The 22,078-nt window shown below is 54.6% G+C and overlaps 1 protein-coding gene and 1 long non-coding RNA gene across 10 annotated transcripts in view; one reads left to right on the top strand and one right to left on the bottom strand.

The window, feature by feature from the left end:
• The first annotated feature begins 5 nt into the window (after window positions 1–5).
• Window positions 6–18,675, top strand: LOC310886126. Of its 3 annotated transcripts, none has more exons than XR_014575187.1 (2): window positions 6–294; window positions 1,055–18,675. It is a non-coding gene; the product is annotated as an uncharacterized lncRNA (long non-coding RNA). The 3 variants fall into 3 exon arrangements; XR_014575188.1 differs by having other exon boundaries at window positions 629–18,675; XR_014575189.1 differs by having other exon boundaries at window positions 6–298; window positions 629–18,675.
• LOC310886122 (lethal(3)malignant brain tumor-like protein 4) overlaps window positions 17,314–22,078 on the bottom strand; it is a 50,979-nt gene continuing 46,214 nt past the window's right edge. For 6 of the 7 annotated variants that reach the window (XM_083810238.1, XM_083810237.1, XM_083810239.1 and 3 more), the window contains one exon: window positions 17,314–21,483. In XM_083810238.1, the coding sequence (XP_083666364.1) occupies window positions 21,355–21,483 (129 nt within the window). In that variant the 3' untranslated portion in view covers window positions 17,314–21,354. The remainder of the gene's footprint in view (window positions 21,484–22,078) is intronic. The other variant, XR_014575186.1, reaches the window with a different exon arrangement.

Below are 22,078 nucleotides of genomic sequence, written 5' to 3'. Positions count from 1 at the left end.
GGATGGAAGGATGGAGGTTGGCGCGGGGGGGGGGTTGCAGGGGGAGAGCATCCTTAGCCCCGGGCCACCGAGAAGTTGGCCCCGCTCCGTGGAGCTCTGCCGCGGCACCCGGGGGGGCTCCTGCCCAGCCCCTGCTCAGGGAGCGCACGGAGGTCCCCTGGGGGTCTCCCACCCGCGCCGTGGGCGGCCCCCCTCCCGGCTTCCCCCTCCCGCAGCGGGGACCCCCCCGGCCCGGCAGCCCCGTGCTCAGGATGGGACCCGCTGAGACCCGAGCAAGGCGCTGGGAGCCCGGCGGTGGGTGAGCCCTGGGGAAGGAGACCCTGCCCCTGCCCCTGCCCCTGCCTCTGCTCCTGCCCCTGCCCCTGCCCCTGCCCCTGCCCCTGCCCCTGCCCCTGCCCCTGCCCCTGCCCCTGCTCCTGCTCTTGCCCCTGCCCCTGCCCCTGCCCCTGCTCTTGCCCCTGCTCCTGCCCCTGCCCCTGCCCCTGCCCCTGCCCCTGCCCCTGCCCCTGCTCCCGCTCCTGTCCACAGGGCAGGGATGCGCCCAGATCCCGTTGTGCCCAGCCAGGCCAGGGCAGCTGAACTGGGAGCAGGTCTGCAGCAGCAGGACCTTTTACTTTCTCCCTTCCAGCCGTACGGCTCCAGAAGAGTGCATCAGTTGGAATGAAAGCCTGATCCTAAGTTCACTTTCCAGCCAAGCTGCTTGAAGGCAGCCCCCCGCAGACGCTGTTTAAGCAGGTTCCTGAGTGCTCTCCCCTCTTAGGCAGGCACAAAGAGGAGAGGCTCTGAAAGCAGCTGGATTTCAGCATCCCACTTTGCTTCTCTTCCCCTGGACGTGCTGGAGACACGCTCAGCCCCTCTGTCAGTCCCAAGGACCATGACACTGCACAAGCTGCACCAAGGTGCCATCCCACGGCCCCAGCTGCCAGCGGCACGTTGTGATGCCCGAAACAACCAGCCCAGCCTTCCCCCGTGTGCTCTCACACCGGCACGGCACAGCGTGTCCATCAGTGGAGATTCGCCCTCATTAAACCCCTCTGCCACTCGTCTTTTGCAGGCAGGTTCTTTATCAGGCTTTAATTAAAAATGTGCCAGGCTTGGACTCCCCCTCCTCACCATGGTTGTGGCAAATCTAAGATCATCAGACCAGATCCCTGCTTTCCCCAGAGAGCCACAAAATACAGCTCCACTGTTCCCAACGTGATTGGAGTCACAGCATCCCATGGCCTGTAAGTTAATGCAGTCTGCAGGCATCCGGCTTTATTGCAGGGACCATTGCTCGGGAAGGTTTTTAGGGACAAAACTCAGATCCGGGGCTCAGGCTGCTCCTCACCCATCTCCGGCAGGGGAGCATCACCCAGTGGCCTGGCCATGAGACCAAATCCCCGCTGCTGGGTTTTGCAGCGGAGATGCTGCACCGTGACGTCCTCCCCAACCCCCCATGAGAGGCTCAATTAAAGCAGCACCGCAGAAACTTTGCAGCTTCTGGAGCAGCGAGGGCTGGGAAGGGGCCGGGGCCGCAGGTTCGTGGAGGCAGACATCCCACTGAACTGGACGGACACCTCACAAATCCACCGCCCTGCTAACCCAGCTTCCCGGCGAGGAATTATACCCAGCGTTGGCTTTTCGCACTGCTCAGTGACATTCGTCTCCCTTTGCCACCACTGGTAAGCACCTGGGCTCTCCCCAGCCCAGGAGAAATTAATGCTTTTGAGCAACGTTTGATTTCTGATCCCGGGCTGTACCTGTGCCAGGCGGAGCCAGCCAAGGAGCCAGGGATGGGAGCGGTGAGAGCTCAAAAGCAGATTCCCAATTCCAGGTCACCCAGAGACACCCCAAGTGCCGGTAACGCCACCAGCACCAGCGAAGGTGCTGGAGGCGGGCGCAGGGGACGCAGGGGAGGTGGGTGCTGTTGTTGTCCTGTCGCCTCCCACTTCTTCTTGCAGAAAGTGGGAAAACGCCCGGAGGAGCGGAGAGAAGAGGAGAAAATAGCCCACTGGGGGAAAAGAGGCACCAGGAATAGAGAGGGGTGACCTCGGGGAGGTGGTTCTGGAGCAGAGCTTGCCGTGGGACAGGAGATGTGCGGGACCCGGGGCTTGGAGCACTTCTCCCGATGCTCTGGGAGAGGGCAGGCAGCGCTCGCCCTGCTGCAGACACTGGATGGGGAGGGACAACAGAAGGCAACGTGAAAAAGGATCTACGTCGCTGCCTCTTTTCTGAGAGAGGGAAAAAAAATTAGATCTCATGGTAATTGGGCACCTCCCTCCTGATCTGGGGGGGAAGGAGGGGAATCTGAACGTGCCTTTTTTCAGGCTCTGGTGGCTGCTGCTCCTGGCAGAGCCTTCTCTGCTCCCGGCAGAGCCTCCTCTGCTCCCTCGTTCGGGGACGGGGTCCGGGCACAGGAACCGTGTGGACGGGGGAAGGAGAAGGAGACAGCGACTGATCACAGCCAGGATCTTAGATCAGAGAGAAGGAATGTTGTTGTGGAGAGGCTGAGCGCTGGGGTGGGATGACTCATGCTGGAGAACATACAGCTGTTGGAGCGGGACTTGGCACCGCGCGCTGAGGCTGCGGAGCCTTCCCCGACAGAGGGAAGGGGAGGAGAGGAGCCCCCGCCCCGCATCCCTCTCTGACCCTCTGCTGGAGGTGGTGGGGAGGCCACTGCTGTGTGCTGGAGCTGGGCCACAGCCCCCGGCTCTGCCCAGCCCCAGCACCGGTCCCACGGCAGAGCCCGGGGCTCGGCCACGAGGACGCGCCAGGCACGAAGCAGACATCCCTCTCCCTTCCCCGTCAGTGGGGAAACTGAGGCACAGAGCGGGGACCTGGCGGGTTCCCCACAGGACAGCTGAGGAGGTTATAAAGGCTCGTGGCGGCTGTTGCTCGCTGCTGTATCCCTGCGCTGTGGCTGCGCTCGCCTCGCTCCGGGAAGAGGAAGAAAGTTTCGTGGCTGGAAGCAGTCTCTGGAGGAGAAGCCGGACAGTCTTCTGCTCCTGGCTCAGGAGCTGGCATCTGTGGGGTGCGAGAGCCTCGACCTGCCTTGTGCCCAGGAACCTGCAGAGCCCCTCGCCAGGCGGTGATGCTGACAGCGGCTTCCCCGGCAGGCACGGGGTTGCTGCAGGGAGAAGGGGAAGAGCCTGCTCTGCGCATCCACCAAAGCCCGCGGACTTGCACTGCCATGGAGCAGATTTGGGCAAGGCATCAGGAGAACCACCAAGGCAAGGGGATGAGCCAGTGTCTTCCCAAAGTCCCTCCCAGACGTATTTTTGGCACACGCCTGGAGATAGCCAGCACGCCAGATTCCCAGCGCGCCGGGACAAAAAAACTTCAGAGTCAGCTTCAGAGGTGGCCCCGTTTTGGCGGGGAGGGAAGCGGCTGTAAACACAAACAGGCTCGTGATTAATCACGCTCTGCTCTCGGTGAACGTGGAGTCATTACCTTCATGGCCCTGGAAAAGTAATTATCTCCAGTTTGTCAATGAGAACTTGGAAAAACCTGAAGCCTCGAGCTCTGGAAATGCCATCCGGTTCCACATACAAGAAAACCTGCATATTTTTGTAGGTTAATAAAAGGTAACCAAATTTACAAAATGAATAGATTTAATACATTACCAAAGCTTTAAGGGTAAATGACTTATCTTCCCAGGGATTTATAATCCTGTTTTGCAGACTTTGCCTTATGCTGTATTTTATTCTCACATCCAGCGGTACTAGCGCAGGAGACAAGGTGGAGCGCAAGACATTCCTGCTCTGATTTATGGGCTCCCTCCTCCACTGCCATGTAAAGCAATCCTTCCCCGCGTGACCGGGCCCACGGGTCGCAGAGCTCCATCCTGCTCACAGTTTCGGGAATTATTCCTTCCTCCCAGACAACCAAACAGAAACCTCTTCCAGTCAAGGGGAACATCAGGGCGGTAACTTGGGGCCAAAAGGCGAAGCTTTGTGCAACTGGAGGGCCACAAAAACACACCCATGCGAGTACGCCTGGCCGAAAATATTTCTGAAAGAGAACATTTACATTCCTGGAGTCCCAGCACAGGGGGGGCGGGGAGCCCAGCAGCACCTCAACATTTCACTCCCAGCTCCAGCACCACTGCATCAGCGCGAGCTGGGGGAGGAAATCGGTACCGGGGCTGTTCCTAATTGCACCCGGTGCCTGCGGAAGGCAGGACTCGCACTGCACATCATCACCCTGCAGAAGGAAGCGGGAAGAGGCGAGTGCCAGCGCTCGCTCCCGGTATGAACGTACCCGTGTGCTGCCCGGGGGGGGTCAGCGCCCTGGTTTGGAGCAGCCACCAATGCTCAGGAGAGGGGGCTTTGCTCTGGAGGCACGCATCCGCCTGTCACTTCGGTTGCTCGCTCACACCAGGGACCAAGGAAAGGATCCTGATGGAGGAGAGGAGAGCCTGGAAAGAATTATCCCAAAAAGCACCAAGTGCCTTCCCATCCCAACAGGCTCAGCAGAGCAGCCGGAGGTTTCTCAGAAGTGCCGTCAAACTTCTCAGCACAAACTCATCAGTGTTTTGGTTTGGCATTTAGGTTCTGCTCTAAATTGCCCAGCATTAGTGCTTGCTAATGTTGAAGTAACAAAAATAAAAGCTGAAGTGAAGTGCTTCAGCTAAAGCTGGGACGGAATATTTCACAGAAACGCAATATTCGGAGATTGCCTTTTCATTTCGAAATGAGCCATAACAGTTCCAGCTCCACACGGCCCTTGTGGGAAGACAAATCTCATTTCCATCCACCTCTTCTTCCTTCCTCAGGCACTGCGGGGGCCGGCCCCGATCCCCGCATCGTGGGCAGCTGCTGAAGGCGGAGGACGTGGCGATGCCCTGGGCGATGCTGCTGCAGGAGCCCTGGACGTGTCAGCACTCGGGCTGGGCAGAGCACGTCAATGAAGGATGCTGCCCTCAGCCCCGGCCATCCCGCAGACATGCCCTGGCTGGGGTGTGCCCAGGAGACCCCAAAATCATCCAGTGCAATGGCCGCAGCCTTCTCCTATATGTTACGGCTAGTTATCACGGGTAGGTTGGAGTAGGAGGAACCCAAGCCGCAGCCCAGCACTAACAATGCGTTTATCTGCTCCTCGCCCCATCAGCCACGTCTCAGCATCTTTCAAGCGTCACTACATCTATCCGCCCCCCTGCCTCAAATAACATCCCAGGGCACAGGCGGGGAGCTGAGGCCCCGGGAAGGAGCAGGACTTGGGTAATTTCACACGGAAAAGGAGCTGAGCTGACCCCGAGGCTCAGGCGCAAAGCTGTCGTGATTTGGGATATTTGGATTCAGGCTCATCCTCAGCAGGCTGCACCCCACAGCTCCGTCCCTGTGCTGAGTGAGAAGACCCAGAGGAAGAGGAGGGGGGACGTTTGCTGGCATCCTTCCCTGCTGCAAAGGTCGGGCGGTGAGGATGGAAATCCGGCACTCCAGCTGCTTCCAGGACGTTATTTGGGCTCTGGCATCTCACTGCGCTTGACCTCGGCAGCAGAGGCCGGGCAGGGACAGGGGCTGGTTCCTGTGCAAAGAAGGAGCAGAGCAACCCGAGCTATTAAAGCTAATGGGTGGGAAGTGGCCATGAATAAATCAGCAGCAACTTAGCAGCGATCAGAGCCTGAAATCCTCCAGGACAGAGGGTGAAACAGCGGCGATTTCAAGATGTTATACACTTGGTTTTGGATAGGGGCTTTCGAAGCTGTTACCTACAAACCCAGAAACCTTGTCCGTGTGCACCCTGGGGGCAGTGGTTGGGGCAGGATTTGGGGGCTGGATCCATGCAGGGGTTTGGTGCTCACCCCATCCTTCCAGCATCACATTTGCCACCCACGGCAGCTTCCAAGCATGGAGCAGGGAGAGAAGACACGGGGAGGAACCGCCAGCGAAAACCTCCCTTTAAACCGAGACGTCCTTCTACCTCAAACCACCCAGACTGGCCTCGGTAATCCCAAATCCTGGGTATTAGGCATTTAATCTTGCATTTCATCGTGTCCCCTCATGCCAGGGGTCTGAAATTAAAAGGGAAGCAGGGAAGGGCTGAGCTTCTGCCGGCTTAATCGGTTCTTGCTTGCGGATGACAAGGAAGGAAGGAGGAGAAGGCGGCGGTTCCTTGTTCCTCGGCGTTCCCAGCAGCGAGAGCTGTCGCAGGAGAGGGGGACGCAGGAGAGGGGGACGCAGGAGAGAGGGACCCGCGGCGGCATCAGGGGAGGGAAGGGAAAAGCCGCCACCCCCGCCCCGGGCGAGGAGGAAGCGGAGCTGTGGCTCAGCGAGCGGCTGCGCGGAGCCGTGCCAGGGGCCCCGGCCGGAGGCCGAGCTTTTGTTTCCATGATGCAAGCTGGGGAGAGGGGCCGAGGCAGGACAGGGAAGGGTTCGGGGCTCTGGTGTCTTTGGTGTCTCTGCCTGCCCTGCAGGAAAGCTGGGGCAGCTCTGCTGGACGGGCTGCGAGCAGGGACGGATCCTGGAGCAGCCGTGGGATGAACTGGGGATGGAGACAGAGCGGGGGAAGCATCCGAGCCCCCTCCCCAGGGCCAGGCAGCCCCTGGTCCCTGTCTCATTCTGCTGAAAACCCCATGCCCTTGCTTTTTCCCTACACCACTGCACCACAGCCCCCGTGCTGCTGTGCGATGTCCCACATACAGCCTGATGTGAGGGGATCCCCTGCGGCTCGAGAACAGGGGGACCCCCCCCGGCCTGGCCCCAGGAAGAGAAAAATCACAGCTTGGGGCAGTCCCGTGGCGCGGGGCGGGGGGTACTGAGTGCTGGGGCAGCACCCAGTGCTGGGTGACAGCAGCACAGTGCCCCGTGCGGGTCCCAGCCCCACTCCGCTGCTGCCCCATGGGACCCACGTATTGCCCCTGGGATGGAAGCCCCTCGATTCTCCCCTCCTCCCTCCCAGCCTGCTGCCCTGCCTCTGCACCCCTCGGTTTTGCTCCAGCACAGACGTGCAGATCCGTCCCCACTGAAGCCCTCTTGCTACTCAGCCCTGGGTTCTCGTGACGCCCGTCACAAACAGAGCTGCTCTGGCTAATAAATGCACTTGTTTAATTATCGTTGGCAGAATGAAGAGCTTTTAATTGCACTCTCCCACCACAGGGTGTAACGAGGGTCTGCGCTTTGACCTCAGCTGAAATATCTGTTAGTAACAGGTACGTGCCCTCGATACGCTAATTTCTAAATAAAACCAGGCAGATCCACAGCTGATCACAAGGCAAAGCCTGATTCTAGAAGCTGCAATCAAGCTTTTTCCTCCTGTTAGGCTTCAACTTCACCCATATTTACCAGGAAAAGGCACAGCTCAGGAGGCTCAGTGTGTGCAGCGGCTGCGCTGCTGGGGAAGGTCCCCGGGATGCTGCAGGACCTCAGCACTGCCAGCCCGCAGGAGCTCGCTCTGCTGCGTGTCATTACAGAGAAGATGGATTTTGGAAGAGCTGCACGCACTTAAAGAATAATGCAACCTGCCAGGCACTTAACGCAGCCCAGATAAATGGAAGCAACAGCGAGAGCTTACCCAGGTAAAACTGCCAGAGCAAGGGGGCTCTGGGGACAGGAGAGGGTTTGCAGAGAGGAGCTGGAAGAGGCTCCTGGCTCTCGGCAGCCCAGGTGTGCCAGGAGATGCCCATTTATCTTGCATGCTGGAGAAATAATGGAAACGGTGGAAATTCAGAATTTAGCAAGGCTACGGTTTGGGTACAGCCATGTAACAGACACACATGAAGAGAAGGCGTCCTGCTGCTCCCCGTCCCATGCTGAGCACTGGGAGATGGGGCAAAAAAAAGGAGGAATCAAGAAAATTTCGTGGAATGACATCAGCTACACACACATCGCACAAACCTCCCCAAAACAGCAGCTCTGCAGCGTCCCAGGGAGAAGGTACCCACAGGCAGGAATGATGGACATTTTGCAGCTTAAACCTATTGTGAGAATGAGGCGCTGCCTGCCCCCCGCGAGCCACGCCAAGGCACGCCGCTCCACGTGGCAATCGTTACTGCGTGCGGCAACGGTGCAGCGTGCACCGTGCACCCACAGAAAACACACACACAACACACGCACATGCACACACACGCAGCCATGCATGCAGGAGCGAGCAAGCAGCTCACAACATTCCTGCAGCGAGCATCCGCACGGAGCTCTCCCAGCCCAATGCAAACGTAGCCTCGCGGCAGCCTGTACTAAAACACAGGAACAGCAAAAATTTTCCAGATTTGGGGCACTTTCCTAGCCCCCCCGTCCCTCCTGAGCTCCTGGAGGTGCACTGGGGCCTCATCCTGCCGCCCCATGCAGAGCAGCATCTCCGCTCGCTCTGGGTGCAGCGGCGGTGCCCCCAGGCAGCGCATGCCGGCGGGGTTTGTGCTCCACCAGCGCGGCCAGGAACGCTGTTTGCAATTAAAGCAGCCCCGCCGTTTCCATCGTGAGGCCTCGCTCTCATCGCTGGACCTCAGCGAGCTTCAAAGCCCTTGGCTGGGGTTTCTGGTGCCAGGCGAGTTTTCCTCTTTGTGCTGCCTGCTGCAGCAGCAGCGAGGGGCTGGATGCATGCGCAGATATTTGGGAGGTGGAATAGCACCAGTTACCGCGTTTCGCCAAGATTTACCCCAAAACCACCGAGCCTCGTGTGACCCACGCGTGCACACGCACACGGACAGCTCTAACCCGGCACACTCGGAGTCCCGAGGTGGTGGCAGCCAAACGGCCTTCGGCATAAAGGCACCGACAACCGTGACAAATGCTGGCAGTAATCCCTCTGGAGAGGATTACGCCGTGCGGATTTCGGGAATGGAGATGTTTTGTGGCCACCTGAACACCGGGCAGGAGGGAGGCCCCAGCAGGGCCCCAGACGGACTGAGAAACCCATCGGGAACAACCAGAAACTTGGGGGGGTTTCATGGGAGCAAAAGGGATAACTTTAACCTCAGCAACCTGACCCTGCTTCCCCCCAAGCAAGTTTTCAATTAAGAACTGGCTAACGGAAAATCCTGTGATAATTATGTCAGCGTTGTGGTGGCATGGAAAGCACCGTAATGAGATTAGGTACGCGCTGGGACGCTCCGCAGCAGCACGGCCATGAGCACGGCTCGCCCGGCCCTTCCGCGCCCCTGAGAAGTATTTTGGGGCTCAGGAGCCCTCCCGAAACGCCCTCGTGGGGTGGGCGAGCATGACGGCTTTTCCCCACTTTAAGCCAGGGCTGGAGGGAATTAAATGCAGGTCTCTGGCCACAGCCCCCGGAGGCGGCTCTCTCCAGACCTCCGATCGTTTTCGGCTTCGTGATCTCCATCGGTGATTTTTCCTGGAGATATTTATGGCTCTTTCTGTGTTGATTTCCATGTCCCACTGAATATTGCATGTGCTATCGCTCCCCAAGGACCGATAGTCTGAAGAAAGCAGCTTCTTCGCAGGCTTTTCTGGAGCTGCTAAATGGCACCTCTTCCCTTCCCCAGCATGATTATATCTGCGCATTTACCACTGATTATATTTGCAGGCACATTTGAGTGCGATTATTAGCTGAAACCTGTCAAGGAGTCGATCTGAGTGGTAAGAGCATCTCTGGGGGCCGCAGTGGAAAAAACAAAAGCAGCATCCTCCTGCTGATGGGGGCACGTGCCCAGGGCCCGCGGGGTGCATCCACCCCAGCTGCTCGAGCCCTTTGTCCCCATCCTCCATGAGCAGGGGAGACCTCGACCAGACACAAGCAGCTGGAAGCAAGGATGAGAAGTTAAAAAGAGGGCAAAAAAGTCAAGAAATGGGGAGCAGAGGAGATATGTGGGCCCAAAGGGAAGGTGGGGAAACAGTGAGAGCAATTCCTGGGAAGAGATGCTCCAGTACAAGAGGGAAATCCAGCTCTCAGAGAGCTGCTTTCCTCAACGCGCTGCTTCATCTTACAAAGCGATATGAAATTTGGGATGATTTTCTGCTGAAGAAATAAATGAATAGGCTCATGAACGCTGGATTTCTCCCAAGGCAGCAGTGCAAGCTCTTCTGGCATCTAAACGCTGCAAAATGGGCTCCCTCCCACCCCTGAGTGGTCCAGGGGGACCGGACCTTCTGATTAGCAAAGATTTCTGACACCACATTAAGCAGAAAACTTGGATCAGGTCTCCCCATGGCTGTGCTGAGATGAAAAACAAGGAAAAAAAAAAGGAGGTGCCATGCGGGAGAGGAACTCACTCACCCTGCTAACAGGCGCTGGAGCAATTACACACCCGGCTCTAATAGGCATGAAAATAATTAACACTCTGCCGAAGGCTCAAGGAGTGATTTTATGAGTCCTGCTGAACCTGAGCTCCCAGCGGGGTATTAGTGTAGGGTTTTGTTTTATTATTATTTTTTTTTTCCATTCTTTTGGGACTGTTTTATGACCTCACGTGCAGCTGTTGTTTTTTGGCATCTCTCGACATAGGCTGAGCAGCAGCGGGCGAGATGGCGAGGAAACAGCTCCGGGACGGCCCCGGCCCCTTCAGCCGCTGAATTTCCCATCCGATGGTTTCCTAAATTCAGCCAGCATTGCACGGAGCCTTTCTGGGTTAATTACACTCTGAGGTCCTGCACAGCCAGGCCTAAAGAAGGAGGAGATGGGAGAAAAACGCTGCCGTGTTATTATGGTGGCACACGAAGTGCTGCTGAAAGCATCCCGTGTACCTTGCCGGGGGGATTCACCGCATCCAAAAGGCAGGCAGAGATCCTCTGGGATCCCCGAGAGTTAAGGGGGAAGTCAGCTCTTCCACAGGTCTTACCCCAAGATGGCTGTGTAAGAGAAGGGGGAATCACCCGTTTCCACTGGTGCTCTTTTTTTCCCCCTTGGCTGGTGCAGGAGCTGAGATGCCCAAGACAAAAAGTTTGGCTTTGGTAGGGCTGGTGCTGGTTGAAACGAATTGTACTCCTGACATCGCCCTGCACCTCTCTGGGCCGCTCTGGATCACATAAAACCCACCCTGTTTGTTTCCTTGTCTTTTGTGAACCGGGGAGACGGGATGGAGGCAGACAGGCTCAGGCTGTTGCTCTCGTCCTTCTCTGCCTGGAGCAGAGCAGCTGATGGCCCGCGTTGCAGCCAAGGCAGCCGGGTCTCACCTGCACCCATCCGGATGATGCCCAGCACCTCTGCGGAGCCTCCCACAAGGTGACCGGATCGGTGTGTCCCCAGTCCACCAAGAGCCCTGCTTGGCCGGCAGCCATCTGAGATGTTTTCCATTTCCACTCCTGCTCCTCCTCTTGGAACTGGGTGGGAGCACCTCAAGATGTCCCAAAGTGTTTTGGCTGCTGCCCGGGAGAAGAACAGTGCAGAGGGGGTAGTGGGAGGTAAAACCATCCATTATTCACGGAGCATCTCTGCCACAGCAGGCCTTACCCCAAGGGATCGACAGAAGGCTTTGTTTTCCTTATCCCTTCCAGCAATTCATCAATTTTACTGCTCAACAAAGCCCCCTCTTTGAAGGGAGGTCTCCTACTTTAAATCCTGTTTCGGCGGAAGCAGTGGATGATCCTAACCAGACGTGTCGGCTGAAAGGGCTGCAGATGCTACCGCGCTGGCTGGAGCCTCTGGAAGATCAAAGGAGAACTCCCTCCGCTGCATCGCGCTCCCTGCAAAGACCGGTAACCGCCTTCCACCAGCCAGAAGGACTTAAACACGTCCACCCAGCTCTTCCCATCGCTGAGGCTCGTGCAGAAGCATCACGTCCACCTCGCCTGGGTGCCGGAGAGCTCCAAGGGGGGTGGGTGGCAGCGCCTGCAGAAGCCCCAGCTTCTCACCACAGGCTCTGCGATAGCCACGGCACCTCCAGCTTGGTGGAGATGGGCTTTGTAGCACGTTAACGTATTTCAGCGTATCAGCGCACTACGATCCTCCTGGTTATCGCTACAAGCCCTTCTCAGATGCACGTGGTCCTTTCCTTGCAGCTTCGGGGCCAAACCCCCCGTTTTTCTCCCACCACAAAGCCGACTCCGCGGCTCCGCGGCCAGCAGCTCTACGTTCGAGATTACAAAGATTTTCCATTTGTGGTGGATGTGGAGCTGGGCTGCCGGCTGGAAACACGATGGCAAGGCGAAACGGTGCTATCTGCTGCATCACTCTGGGTGTTTAATGCAATTTGATTGTAAGTAGATGTAAACAAGCACTGGCTTTAGGGCAGGAGGAAAGCTTCAGCTGCTCTGCTGCGGAGATGACTCCGTGCAAGATTTAAAAAAAAAAAAAAGGGGTCTGCTTCTTCCTGCCCTGCTTACATAAAGCCTTCATGCGCATTTTATACGAGAAGCTGCCTGGGTATAAAAAAATAAAAATAAATAGAAAAAAAAAAAAGACTTACTCAGAAACTGATAACATGGAACGTAACTACATTTTGATCCGAAGCCAAGATGCTTTATTTACTTGACGTGTGAATTATTCCTTCACCCACCTCCTGGTTCGCGAGGAGTTCAGGGCAGGTTCCTTCCAAGCGGGTCGCCCGGCCCCGAGCTCGGCGCGGTCCCGGGGGAGCGGCGTGGGAGGCTCTGAGGGGCTTGGGGTCAGTTTATGGGGAGGAGGGTGGGAGAGCAGCTTCCTCGGGAAGTCCTTCGCGGGGCCACCAGCGCTGAGGACCTGCCGCGATGCTGTTGCAATGAGATGAGCATCGGCAGCGTCGCTCTCCCGCTTGCTCTGAGCGCATCTCCGCTCGTTATTTATCCTCCCAGCCCAGCCCGCAGCCTCTAATTAGCGTTAGGTGAGGCTTAGGGGAGCACGAAGACCCTGGCAGCATCCCGCGTGGGAAGAGGAGCCTCCCTTTGAGCACCGCGGGGTTTGTGAGCATTTCGGGGGGTCCTGGCTCTGCTGCAGGGCTCGAGGTCAGTAGAGATGCTTGGTGAGGGAAAGGGGACTTGAGATGGGTCTCGAAAAGCATTTTCCAGCAGGAGGCAGGCGTGCCATCTCCAGCTGCCGGGGTAGGGGGGGAGGTGGGAGCCCCCCCAGGTCTCTGTGTCCCCTTTGCTTTGGGCAGGGTCAGGGCAGACCTTTGGGAGAGTGGGGAAAGGAGAGATGGGGACAGGGAGAGGGAAGCCCGTGGGTTCATGTGTGTAGCACTCATGGATGGAAGAGAATCGAGTGTGGGCGAGAGGCAGAATTAACCAAACACAGGACAAATTGATCGGCAGGGGAACGAGGGTCCCAGGGCAGCCGAGCTGAGCAGGCAGGGAAAAACAGACGGAAAAGGGAAGAAAACCAACCCAGGCAGAAAGCGGAGCAAGTGGAGAAGGGTCAGGAGAGCCCCCAGCACGAACATAAAGCTGCTGCGGGGATCAGGGGTCTTGTCCCAGGGTGCAGGGACAAAAAGCAGCAGGGATGCCCGTGCCACGCCACCCAACCACCTCCCCCTGCTCCCTGACCCCCAGGAGGAGCCGGGACCGCTCACGGCCCTGCTGAGCACCCCAGCCCTCCGTCCCAGTCCCAGCCCTCCGTCCCAGTCCCAGCCCTCCGTCCCAGTCCCAGCCCGAGCCCGGCCTCGCACTGCTGAGCTCCAACAACTCATTAGGTGAATTCTTTCTGCATGCGGTGCCCTCGCACTGCGCAAGCCAGAGGAAAAAGAAATCTATTTCATGGGGGAAAAAAAATAAAAGAGAGTTTCAGCTGCTGTGCTGCTTCTGAAATGAAGATGCCTGGAAAGTTTTTTCACCGAAACCAGAGAGCAAGACCTTCCCCAGGCTGGGAAGAGGGGAATTTACATGCAAGCCTCTTCTCTGGCCATTTTCAATTCCACCCCTAAGAGAGACGAGTTCAAGACGGTGCAAGAAGCATCCGGAGAGGCTCATTGAAGAGCTGTGTGGTCCCGCTCAGTAGCGCGGAGACATACCACAGCTTCCTGCGCTCCTGCCAGGGATAACAAAACCCAGAGCCACATGCCCTGGGTACCTGAGCCCAGAGCGGAAAAGCTCGATTCAAGCTTCTCGGTGGTGCAGGAACATTTGGCATCGTGCAGGTGGGGCAACTCCCTAAACAAGTATTGCTGCAAAAGCTGCTTTCTGGCCCCAAAGAGCTCAGCACCAATGATGCCCAGGAACATCTGACTGACCCTGGTGCTGGAGCTGGTTTGGGAGACAAACCGTGCTCCAAATCCCTCGCGTGATCACGCTTTTGGGCAGGAGCTGCTCAGCCTTGCCAGGGGCTGGTTTGACAGGGGGTTTTTTGGAGCCCCCCACCAGCACCCCACTGCAGCACTGGTTCCCTCTTTGCCCGAGTCCTTCAGCGCCTTTCTCTAAGAAACAGCTGGAAAGCCTCCAGCAGCAAATGTGGTCATCTCCAAAAGGGAGAAAATATCTTGCTTACATTAACAGTGTCTGGGTGGTGAATAATGCACAGAGCAGAAAGCGTCATGGGGCAATTAATTAGCCGAGGCTGTGCGTGGTAGCAAGGATGTAAGAAAATATTAGGGGAAGTGACAGGCAAAGCCAATAAATAGTGGAGCAAATGCGTTATTTGGGGAAGGACCGGCAGCACATCCCCAGGCCCCTCCAGCCACCACGTTTGTCCTTTGCACCTTTTTCTTTTCCTCCCAAAGGCAGGATTCGTCCATCGGCTCACACGTGAGCACGGAGGGGGCACAATTCCCCTTCCTCACTGGGCTGGCATGATGTTTGGTGCAGCGATGCTTGGTTTTACAGCTCCCAGGCTCGAGAGCTTTACAGCGGCCAAATGAGAAACGTGCAGGGGAAACCGGAGCAGGGAACCTGCCTGGGGTCCCCGGAGGAGCAGGATCCGACCAGCCCCACAGGCACAGATGAGGATGTGAGAGCGGGCACCCAGCACACTCCTCCTTTTACACTGACAGGTAGTAGCAGGTTAATTGAGCACCGCCGAAGTGCTGATTAACACCTCAACCCCGCTGCGCAAGCACAATGAAAATCGGTGTTTAAAAGCACTTAGGAGGCGAAGGGGCTCGGCTTCTTCTTCACCTAACCCCGGCTGCTCCCTGCCCTGCTGAGCACTGGGGGGACGTGGGCACCTCCTTCACCAGAACAACCCCACTGCAGCCCCAAAATTCCCCCAGAGCAGATCTGGGCACGTTTCCCGCGCAGGGAATAAAGGCTGCAGGCAGCATCTCAAAGAAACCGGGCTGGCGACTCCAGCAGAGATTTTCCCCTTGGAATTAATGCCATTTACATCCAAAAGCAACAGCCCCTAACCCCAACCCACTGCTGCCATCGCTCTGAAGGAACCCGCTCTGCGTCAGCCCACCCCAACAGGAGCAGAGCCCGGCCCAGCAGGGACGTGTGCTCAGCCTCCAGAACGCAAAGCCAAGGCAAACAGCCCCTGGCACCCGCTGCATCGCGACCCCAGGAGATATTATGGGAGGGAAGAAGGAGGGGAAGCCACCCCTGCTCTCCAAAGGCTGCAGTGCCAGACAAGGACACCACTCAGGGCACAAATCCTCTAGGAGAGGAGGCCGAGGGGAGGAGCAGGGGCCACTTGCAGCAGGCAGGAGATGTGCCACACAGGGCCAGGTCGGTAGGATGCTCCTTTTCCCCGTTGCTACCTCTATCCCATCAGCCACGTTTTGCCCCTTTGGAAGTTTTCACAGCAGCATGACAAGAGCCCAGCTTCTCAAAGGGGACCCCACAGCAATGTACAAACACTAAAATCACACAACCCCTGTACAGGTTGCAGGGCACACCTTCCCTGGTGGGAAAACAGCACACATCCAGCAAAGAAAGGCAACAAAGGACAGTTTCAGCACGTACCTCACAACACTGTCCTCCCCAGGGTAGAGCTGCAGGAGAAAAAGAAAGCTCCCCCAGGGGCAGCAGAGCTGCCCACCTGCTTAAATGGGTGGGGAGAAAACCCAATGCTCAGGTCACAGCTGCCAGAGCTCGGTGTAATTACAAGGGTTTGATGGGGCAGGCAGCACAAAGTTCTGCTCCAGCAGCCCGAGCCAGCCCGAAGGGCTGCACAGTGGTGCCAGGCGGTCCTGGTGAACCCAGCTCACAGGAGACGGATGCTTGGCAAAAGGATGATGCAAAGAGGTGACGCGAGTGGCACAGCCCTGCTACCACGGCTTTGCCTTCAACCTAAACCAAGCAGACCCCTCAAAACCTTCATGTGGGTGCTCAACTCCCCCCCCCCCCCCCCCCAGGCAGCGTGCAGGTGCCCCAGCGTGAGCAAAAACCCAAGGAGCGTGGTCAGGGCCGGCCGCAGACGCCAGCATCCAGCAGGCGAAAAAATAAATGACAGGTTTGGCCTGCCCAAGGAGAAATATGGCTCAGAACAAAAAATTCCCTGACTGCTTGAGCAGAATAATCTGCAAATGTAATCAGCCATTTGGGTGATTAATGCACCCTGCTCTGTTAAGACTTCTCTATCAAAATCTCAGTTAAAAAAAATCCCTTCGGCTTCCATGGAGAAATTCAGATATCAAAAGTGCAACGCCAGAGACGAGCACACATCCCAGCAGGACTCCAAGGGAACGAACAGAGCAAGTAGAAGCAAAATTCGATGTTATCGAGCATGCAACAAGCATCCAGGCTCACCAGACTGGGAATCTGATCACGGTAACAAAAGCAAACAAGCCGGGGTTTAAATAGAAGCAAAAACCTTGGAAGGGAAAACCAGCGAGAGCAAATGTTTACCCTGATGATGGGATAGTTTAGAAATTATGGCTGGAGGCCAGCTCGCCAATATTTTTAGTTTTGAGAGGTCTGCTAATCTCAGCCTGCAGAGCAGGCGAGCCCATACCCTCGCCCCCTTTGCTCCACACAGCGCCGCAGGAACTGCTCCTGCATTTTGGCTGGATCGTGCCCATCTGCTGGGCGAGCAGGACGAAGGCTTCCACCTTAAGACAGAAACAAATACCCAGGTGAGTTCACTGAAGTCCTCCTGAGAAGCCCGGATGGCAGGGAAGATGCCCAGCAGGGCCACCAGGAAGGTGAAACGCACACAAAGACCCCAAAACGCCGAGGTTTAATGTTGATTCATGCTGATAGCAAGTTCTTGCTAATTTTAGTTAAGCACTCAGGTTTGGAAGCTGCTTTAGGCCAGCATAGTCCTGGGGTGGTTTGCAATAGAAAAGCACGAGGGATTAAAATATTGTCAGCAGCACAGGAAGGAATTTGGGGATTAGGCGCAGCCTCAGCTGTGATACTGGCCAAAGTCGATGCTGTCCTGTGTACAAATCAAGGAGAGTACAAACACGGGGCTTTGCTCTGCATGATTAAAGAGATGAAAGATGCAAATGCTCCCTGTATTTTGATTCTCAGGTTTAGGGGGAGGAAAACAAGGGGCTAAAAGCAGGGCCCCTGCAATGCCCAACCCACCCTGGGGCAGCCCCGCAGGGCGGCGAGCTGGGGTCGGCCCCCGCGCTTGGAAAGAACCAGCCAGGTCTGAATTTATATTAATTTTATTCACATTTCCAGAAGAAAGCATTGGTGGAGTGCAACATCATGGCTAGTGTCAAAAAGCTCAAGTATTTGTTTGGTTTAAAACAGGCAAACATTTCAGAGGTTGAACAGAGACAACGTGCGCACCCTCCCTTCCCCTGTGCATGTTTCCAGTTCAAGTAATAGGAATTTCAAAAATAAGCTAGCTCATCACATGGCGGAGAGAATGTCAGAAACTTTAAAGCTTTCTGTGGTATAAATCCCTAAGCAGGGCATGAAAGTAGCAGGCAGGAAATCTTCTACAGCTGAACTAGCTTATCCCCTGGGCTGAGGTTTTTTTTTTTCTTTTTTTTTTTTTTCCCCTTTGGTTGTAGAATTTTGCTCTCAGTGTTGCCGAACGTTTCTGTCCGACGTTAATGCGATTCATTACCCAGAGCGGAAATTTGCTACTCCTGGATTACAAGGAGACAATCACTTGCGATGGCACAGGAAAATTTTAACAGTAAACGGTAGAGGAGGAAAGAGAAAAGGAGAACCATTTGATCACTTTGGACTCCCAAAACACATACGGGAGTAAGATCCACTTTAACCGAGAAGGGAGCCTTCGCAGCTGTGCTGCTGGTCCCCACGAAGCTGTCACAGCTCCGCGTGGCTTTCAAGTAATTTATTTCTGGGCCAACAGCTGGTTTCTGTTGATACTCAGTAGAGTATGAAAGCCTCCTAAACCAGGTGGCATTAACCAGTTCCAGCTTTTGTTCGACACAGAGCCCCAACTTTTGGCTTTCTGCTTCAAAGTGCATGTTTCAAATTAGACAACAAGGCATTAAGACAATCAAAGGCATCTGCAGAGCCCTCGCCTAGACACAGGCCGTGACCAGGACTGGGAAAAGGCAGAGCTGAGGTTGCAAAAGCAGAGCCTGGCTACAGGACCAAGCCCCCGAGCCACCCACGGAAGCAGGGCTCCCTGCTGCAAGCGAGGTGGCATCGGCCAGCAGTGAATTCCTAAGTCAAGGAGCAAAGCTGAGGCTAAAAGATGAGTTGTTTTTTCTTAGTCTCGTAAATATTAGGGAATTTTAAACGCGTCCAGCGAGGACAGGAAATCTTTTTGCCCTTGCGGTATCGTGAAGTTGTCTGATTTTATTAGAATATAGCTATATTTGGAAAAGAATTAGTAATAGATGTGTGCACATTCTTGCTTGCTCTGCAAAGACAATTACTGGATTACAAAAAAAGGCACAAGAAGCACATTCCTCCTTCTTCTATCCCTAAAAGGGTTCCTCCTTCCTCCCTGCTGAAAGCACTACTACTGCTGTCACTGAATAAACTCCAAGCACACATTTCCGTCTCTGATCCAGCTGGCTTGGAAGCCCCTACGATTAAAGATCTCTCTTCTGTTTGAGTAATTTCAGCGACGAGAATCTTATTGCTTGTTGCACCAATTCTCTTCATCCTCTATCTATATATAGCAAGAGATGAAATTATATCACATTTTGTTTTATTGCTGGAGGCAGTCTGCTGTCCCCCAGGGCAGTTTCCCAAAGGAAGGAGGTAAAACAGAAGATTTGGCAGGACCTGCTTCCTGAGACAAGAACAAAGTAACGCTGCGCTCACCCCACCTGGCTGGCTGTCACGGCGGGGAAAGTGGAGCAAAGAAGGGCTCAGGGTTATTGAGCAAGTTGTTGGAGGGCCAGGAACAAAATAATCCAGCCACTGACCCTCTGCTCCACTTGTCAATGAACGGATTTTGCTGTGCCTGGAAGGTGAGCTGTGCCACAGCCCAGGACGTGCCACTTGCACCTGAAATCTTTACACAGACTTGGGTGCACGGAGTGGGAAAAAGGAATGTGACTCTTTGGTGAATATCTTGGTTGTCATATTATAAATTCATTTTAATAAATTCATATCTCATCTAGTCCCTAATACTGCATTAAATTACTATACTCTCCTGCAGTTGCCTGGCTGGTATTCAACGTTTCAGCGATTAAATATCCCCCCACCCCTATGTCTTCTCTGCGGAAGGCTTAGACTCCTTACACATCTTACACGAAAATAGAAAGTATGGAGACCAATAGCTCTATACATTAATCCAGGACTGAATGATTTCAGCAGCATGGATTCTGCTCTATCGACAAATTTAAGGAACTCAGTACCTTTGGAAAGTCACCAGGACCTTCACAGAAGCTGCAAAGCTGGACAAAGGACACAGAGCGATTAGGGACAGAAACCAAGTGCGTTCCCTGTGTCATCACACGGTCACGAAGGGCGCGCTCATTCTCAGTTCCTGGCAGCTCCCAGAGAAGCTGCAGGACTGGGACTAAGGCAACAGCACTGGTGGTAAAGATGCCAAGTTCAGGAGGGAGTTTGAGGTGCCCACAGATGGATCACATCTCAACGTGCAATGCCCTGAGAAATTCACGCAGCCCTGGGCTGTGATGGCATGGCAGCCTTCGGCAGCACAGTGCAAGCACTCTTCCAGTGCTCCGGAGGGTTTGTTCACTCACTCACGGCCTGGCGGCTTCGAATGAAGAGGTGGAAAGGTTTACCTAGCTGAGATGGTTCTTGCTGAACTCCAGAAGAGGCAGTCAGAAGCTAGCATGCTGCCAGCTGCAACGGGAAACGCTGAGCAGGGCCCCGGCAGGGCTCCCCGCTTCCCACTGGAAAAAAATGGCTTTGGAAGTAACGGCACGGAAATCCCCCATCCAAGGCATTGCAGCCCCTGCTGCATGTTCCTAAAGCTGTGCTTTGGCTTCCAGCAGAGCAAGAACCACCAGTGCTCTCTTCTGCCAGGAATGCATGCAGACTGCCACCTGCACGCACAGTAACAGAGCCACAAGCTTTGCTTCCTCCCTGGCACAGGTCAGCAATCTCTTCTGAGAAGTAATTCCTGCCTTGCTTTTCTGTCTGTTCTAACCCTGATCCCCGTTCAGTGAAACCTGCCCACGTGTTCTTCCTTCCGGCCTCGCCACTAAAGATGCAGGGGAGCCAGTGCCCTGCTACTACAGCACACAGCTCACCGGCACAACTGACCAATGTCCACCTGGAGGCCAAAAATGCTAAAGCACTAAGTGTTCGTGGGGTTCGGATCGTTTGAAAACAAAAGCAAATTGCTTCTAGGAAACTTGCTTGCATCTGTACACGTAACACTGCCCACTGGTGGGTTTTCAATTCCTAGCATTCGGCTGACTGAAGAGGGTTCGGATGAACCCGTCAAAGTCCCAAGTGCTCCTGATGGCACCATTCTGCCGTAAGATGTTCATGGTTCAGATAGCGGTTGCACATAAGCACTGATGGGAGAAAGAATATTTACCTTTGTCTCCTGTGGGAGACACCTGTATGAGAGAGCTCTGCCTACCCAAAGCCTATCCAAATAGGGCTTGCCTCTAACTGCCTGGTGGCATGAATGAGAAAGGTTTGCGTGTTAACAGAAATGATGTAAGCGACCACTGGTGGAAACCCTTTGCCCGTGGTACGCTTCTGTTGTGGTGTGAGCAGCCCGGGAATCACGGGTATTAGAACAACATCAGCAGGAGAAACTGGAATTTAAAAATCAGTTGTGAGAAAGTCAGCTCTTGACTCACAGCATTGCTCTGAAGGGCACCTTTTTCCTATTTTCTTACTCTCTTCTCAGAGTTTTTATACATATATATACACATATATATTAAACATGCTGGTGATAACAGTCTCTCTTTCAGGCACTATCATCGGACACAGAATTCATTTCACTTGTAACTTTCCTCTTACTATTGCAGCTCCACCAATGTTACCCTGGATTCCCCTTATAACCGGAGGTGTCTTCTAGATCTCAAAAGAGATTGATATATCAAAACCAAACTCAATTACAAAATATAATAATATCCTCTTCTTGGAAGTGAAGCTGCCCCATATTCCAGATTGCGGCAGGATTTTTATGTCCTCAAAATATTTTTTAATAAGTTCTACTTAAAATATATCTGAGTCTAAGTCTGCCTCTTGGGCACGTTGTAATGCTCTCGGTGGAAGATCTGTTCCCTGTCAATTCCTCTTGGGCTCTGCCGAAGGGCTCTTCTCACTCTTCTTCTGCAGACTTGAACATGAGAATGGCATTGTAGATCTTCAGGGCAGGACCCAGTTTGATACTGAGTATTTTAACTATGTCGGTCTGGTTCAGGAGCAGAAAGGCTTCACCATCTATCTGCTAGAGGTGCAAAACACAACATCAGATAAAAATTACCATGAAGATACAGGCAGGATTCTCACTTTTGGTTGTTCAGTTAAACGATGTACTTAGAACTGAGGAATGAAAGCACAAGCACAGCCCTGAAGACTGAAACCTTGTATTTCTCCCGAGTGTTGGCACCCACACAGCCTGAAGTTCCCAGGCATACTGTCCTTCCCAGGGGTCTCAGGCCTCAACCAAGAAGCCCGTCTTCTAGAAAGAGAGAAGCCAGAGCATGGGCAAAGATTACGAAGAGATCACGAGGAGGAGGCTTGTTCATTAGACTTTCTGTTCACTGTAAGGATACTTCTCTAAAAAGCCAACAACTGTCAAAAATCCTACAGCCTATTCATAATCTGTGGCCAGAAATCAGATCAGGAAGTGCAAGTCTTCAGGAGGCAGCTATCCAAGAATTAATCCATTACGCTGATCTACAATGATTAGAAGTATAAAATCACCATTTCCTACTGCATTCATTATATACTGTCATTGCAGAGCTTCTTGGATTCCTGTTAAGCTGTTCAGGGTAAAGTTTAAAGCTTTTCTGATTTTTTTGGTCAGCTTTGCTAGAAAC

This window comes from Anser anser (assembly GCF_964211835.1).
Source record: "Anser anser genome assembly, chromosome: 24".
NCBI classification, from domain to species: domain Eukaryota; kingdom Metazoa; phylum Chordata; class Aves; order Anseriformes; family Anatidae; genus Anser; species Anser anser.
Note: the sequence above shows the minus strand (reverse complement) of the source record. Positions and strands in the feature narration are given on the sequence as shown.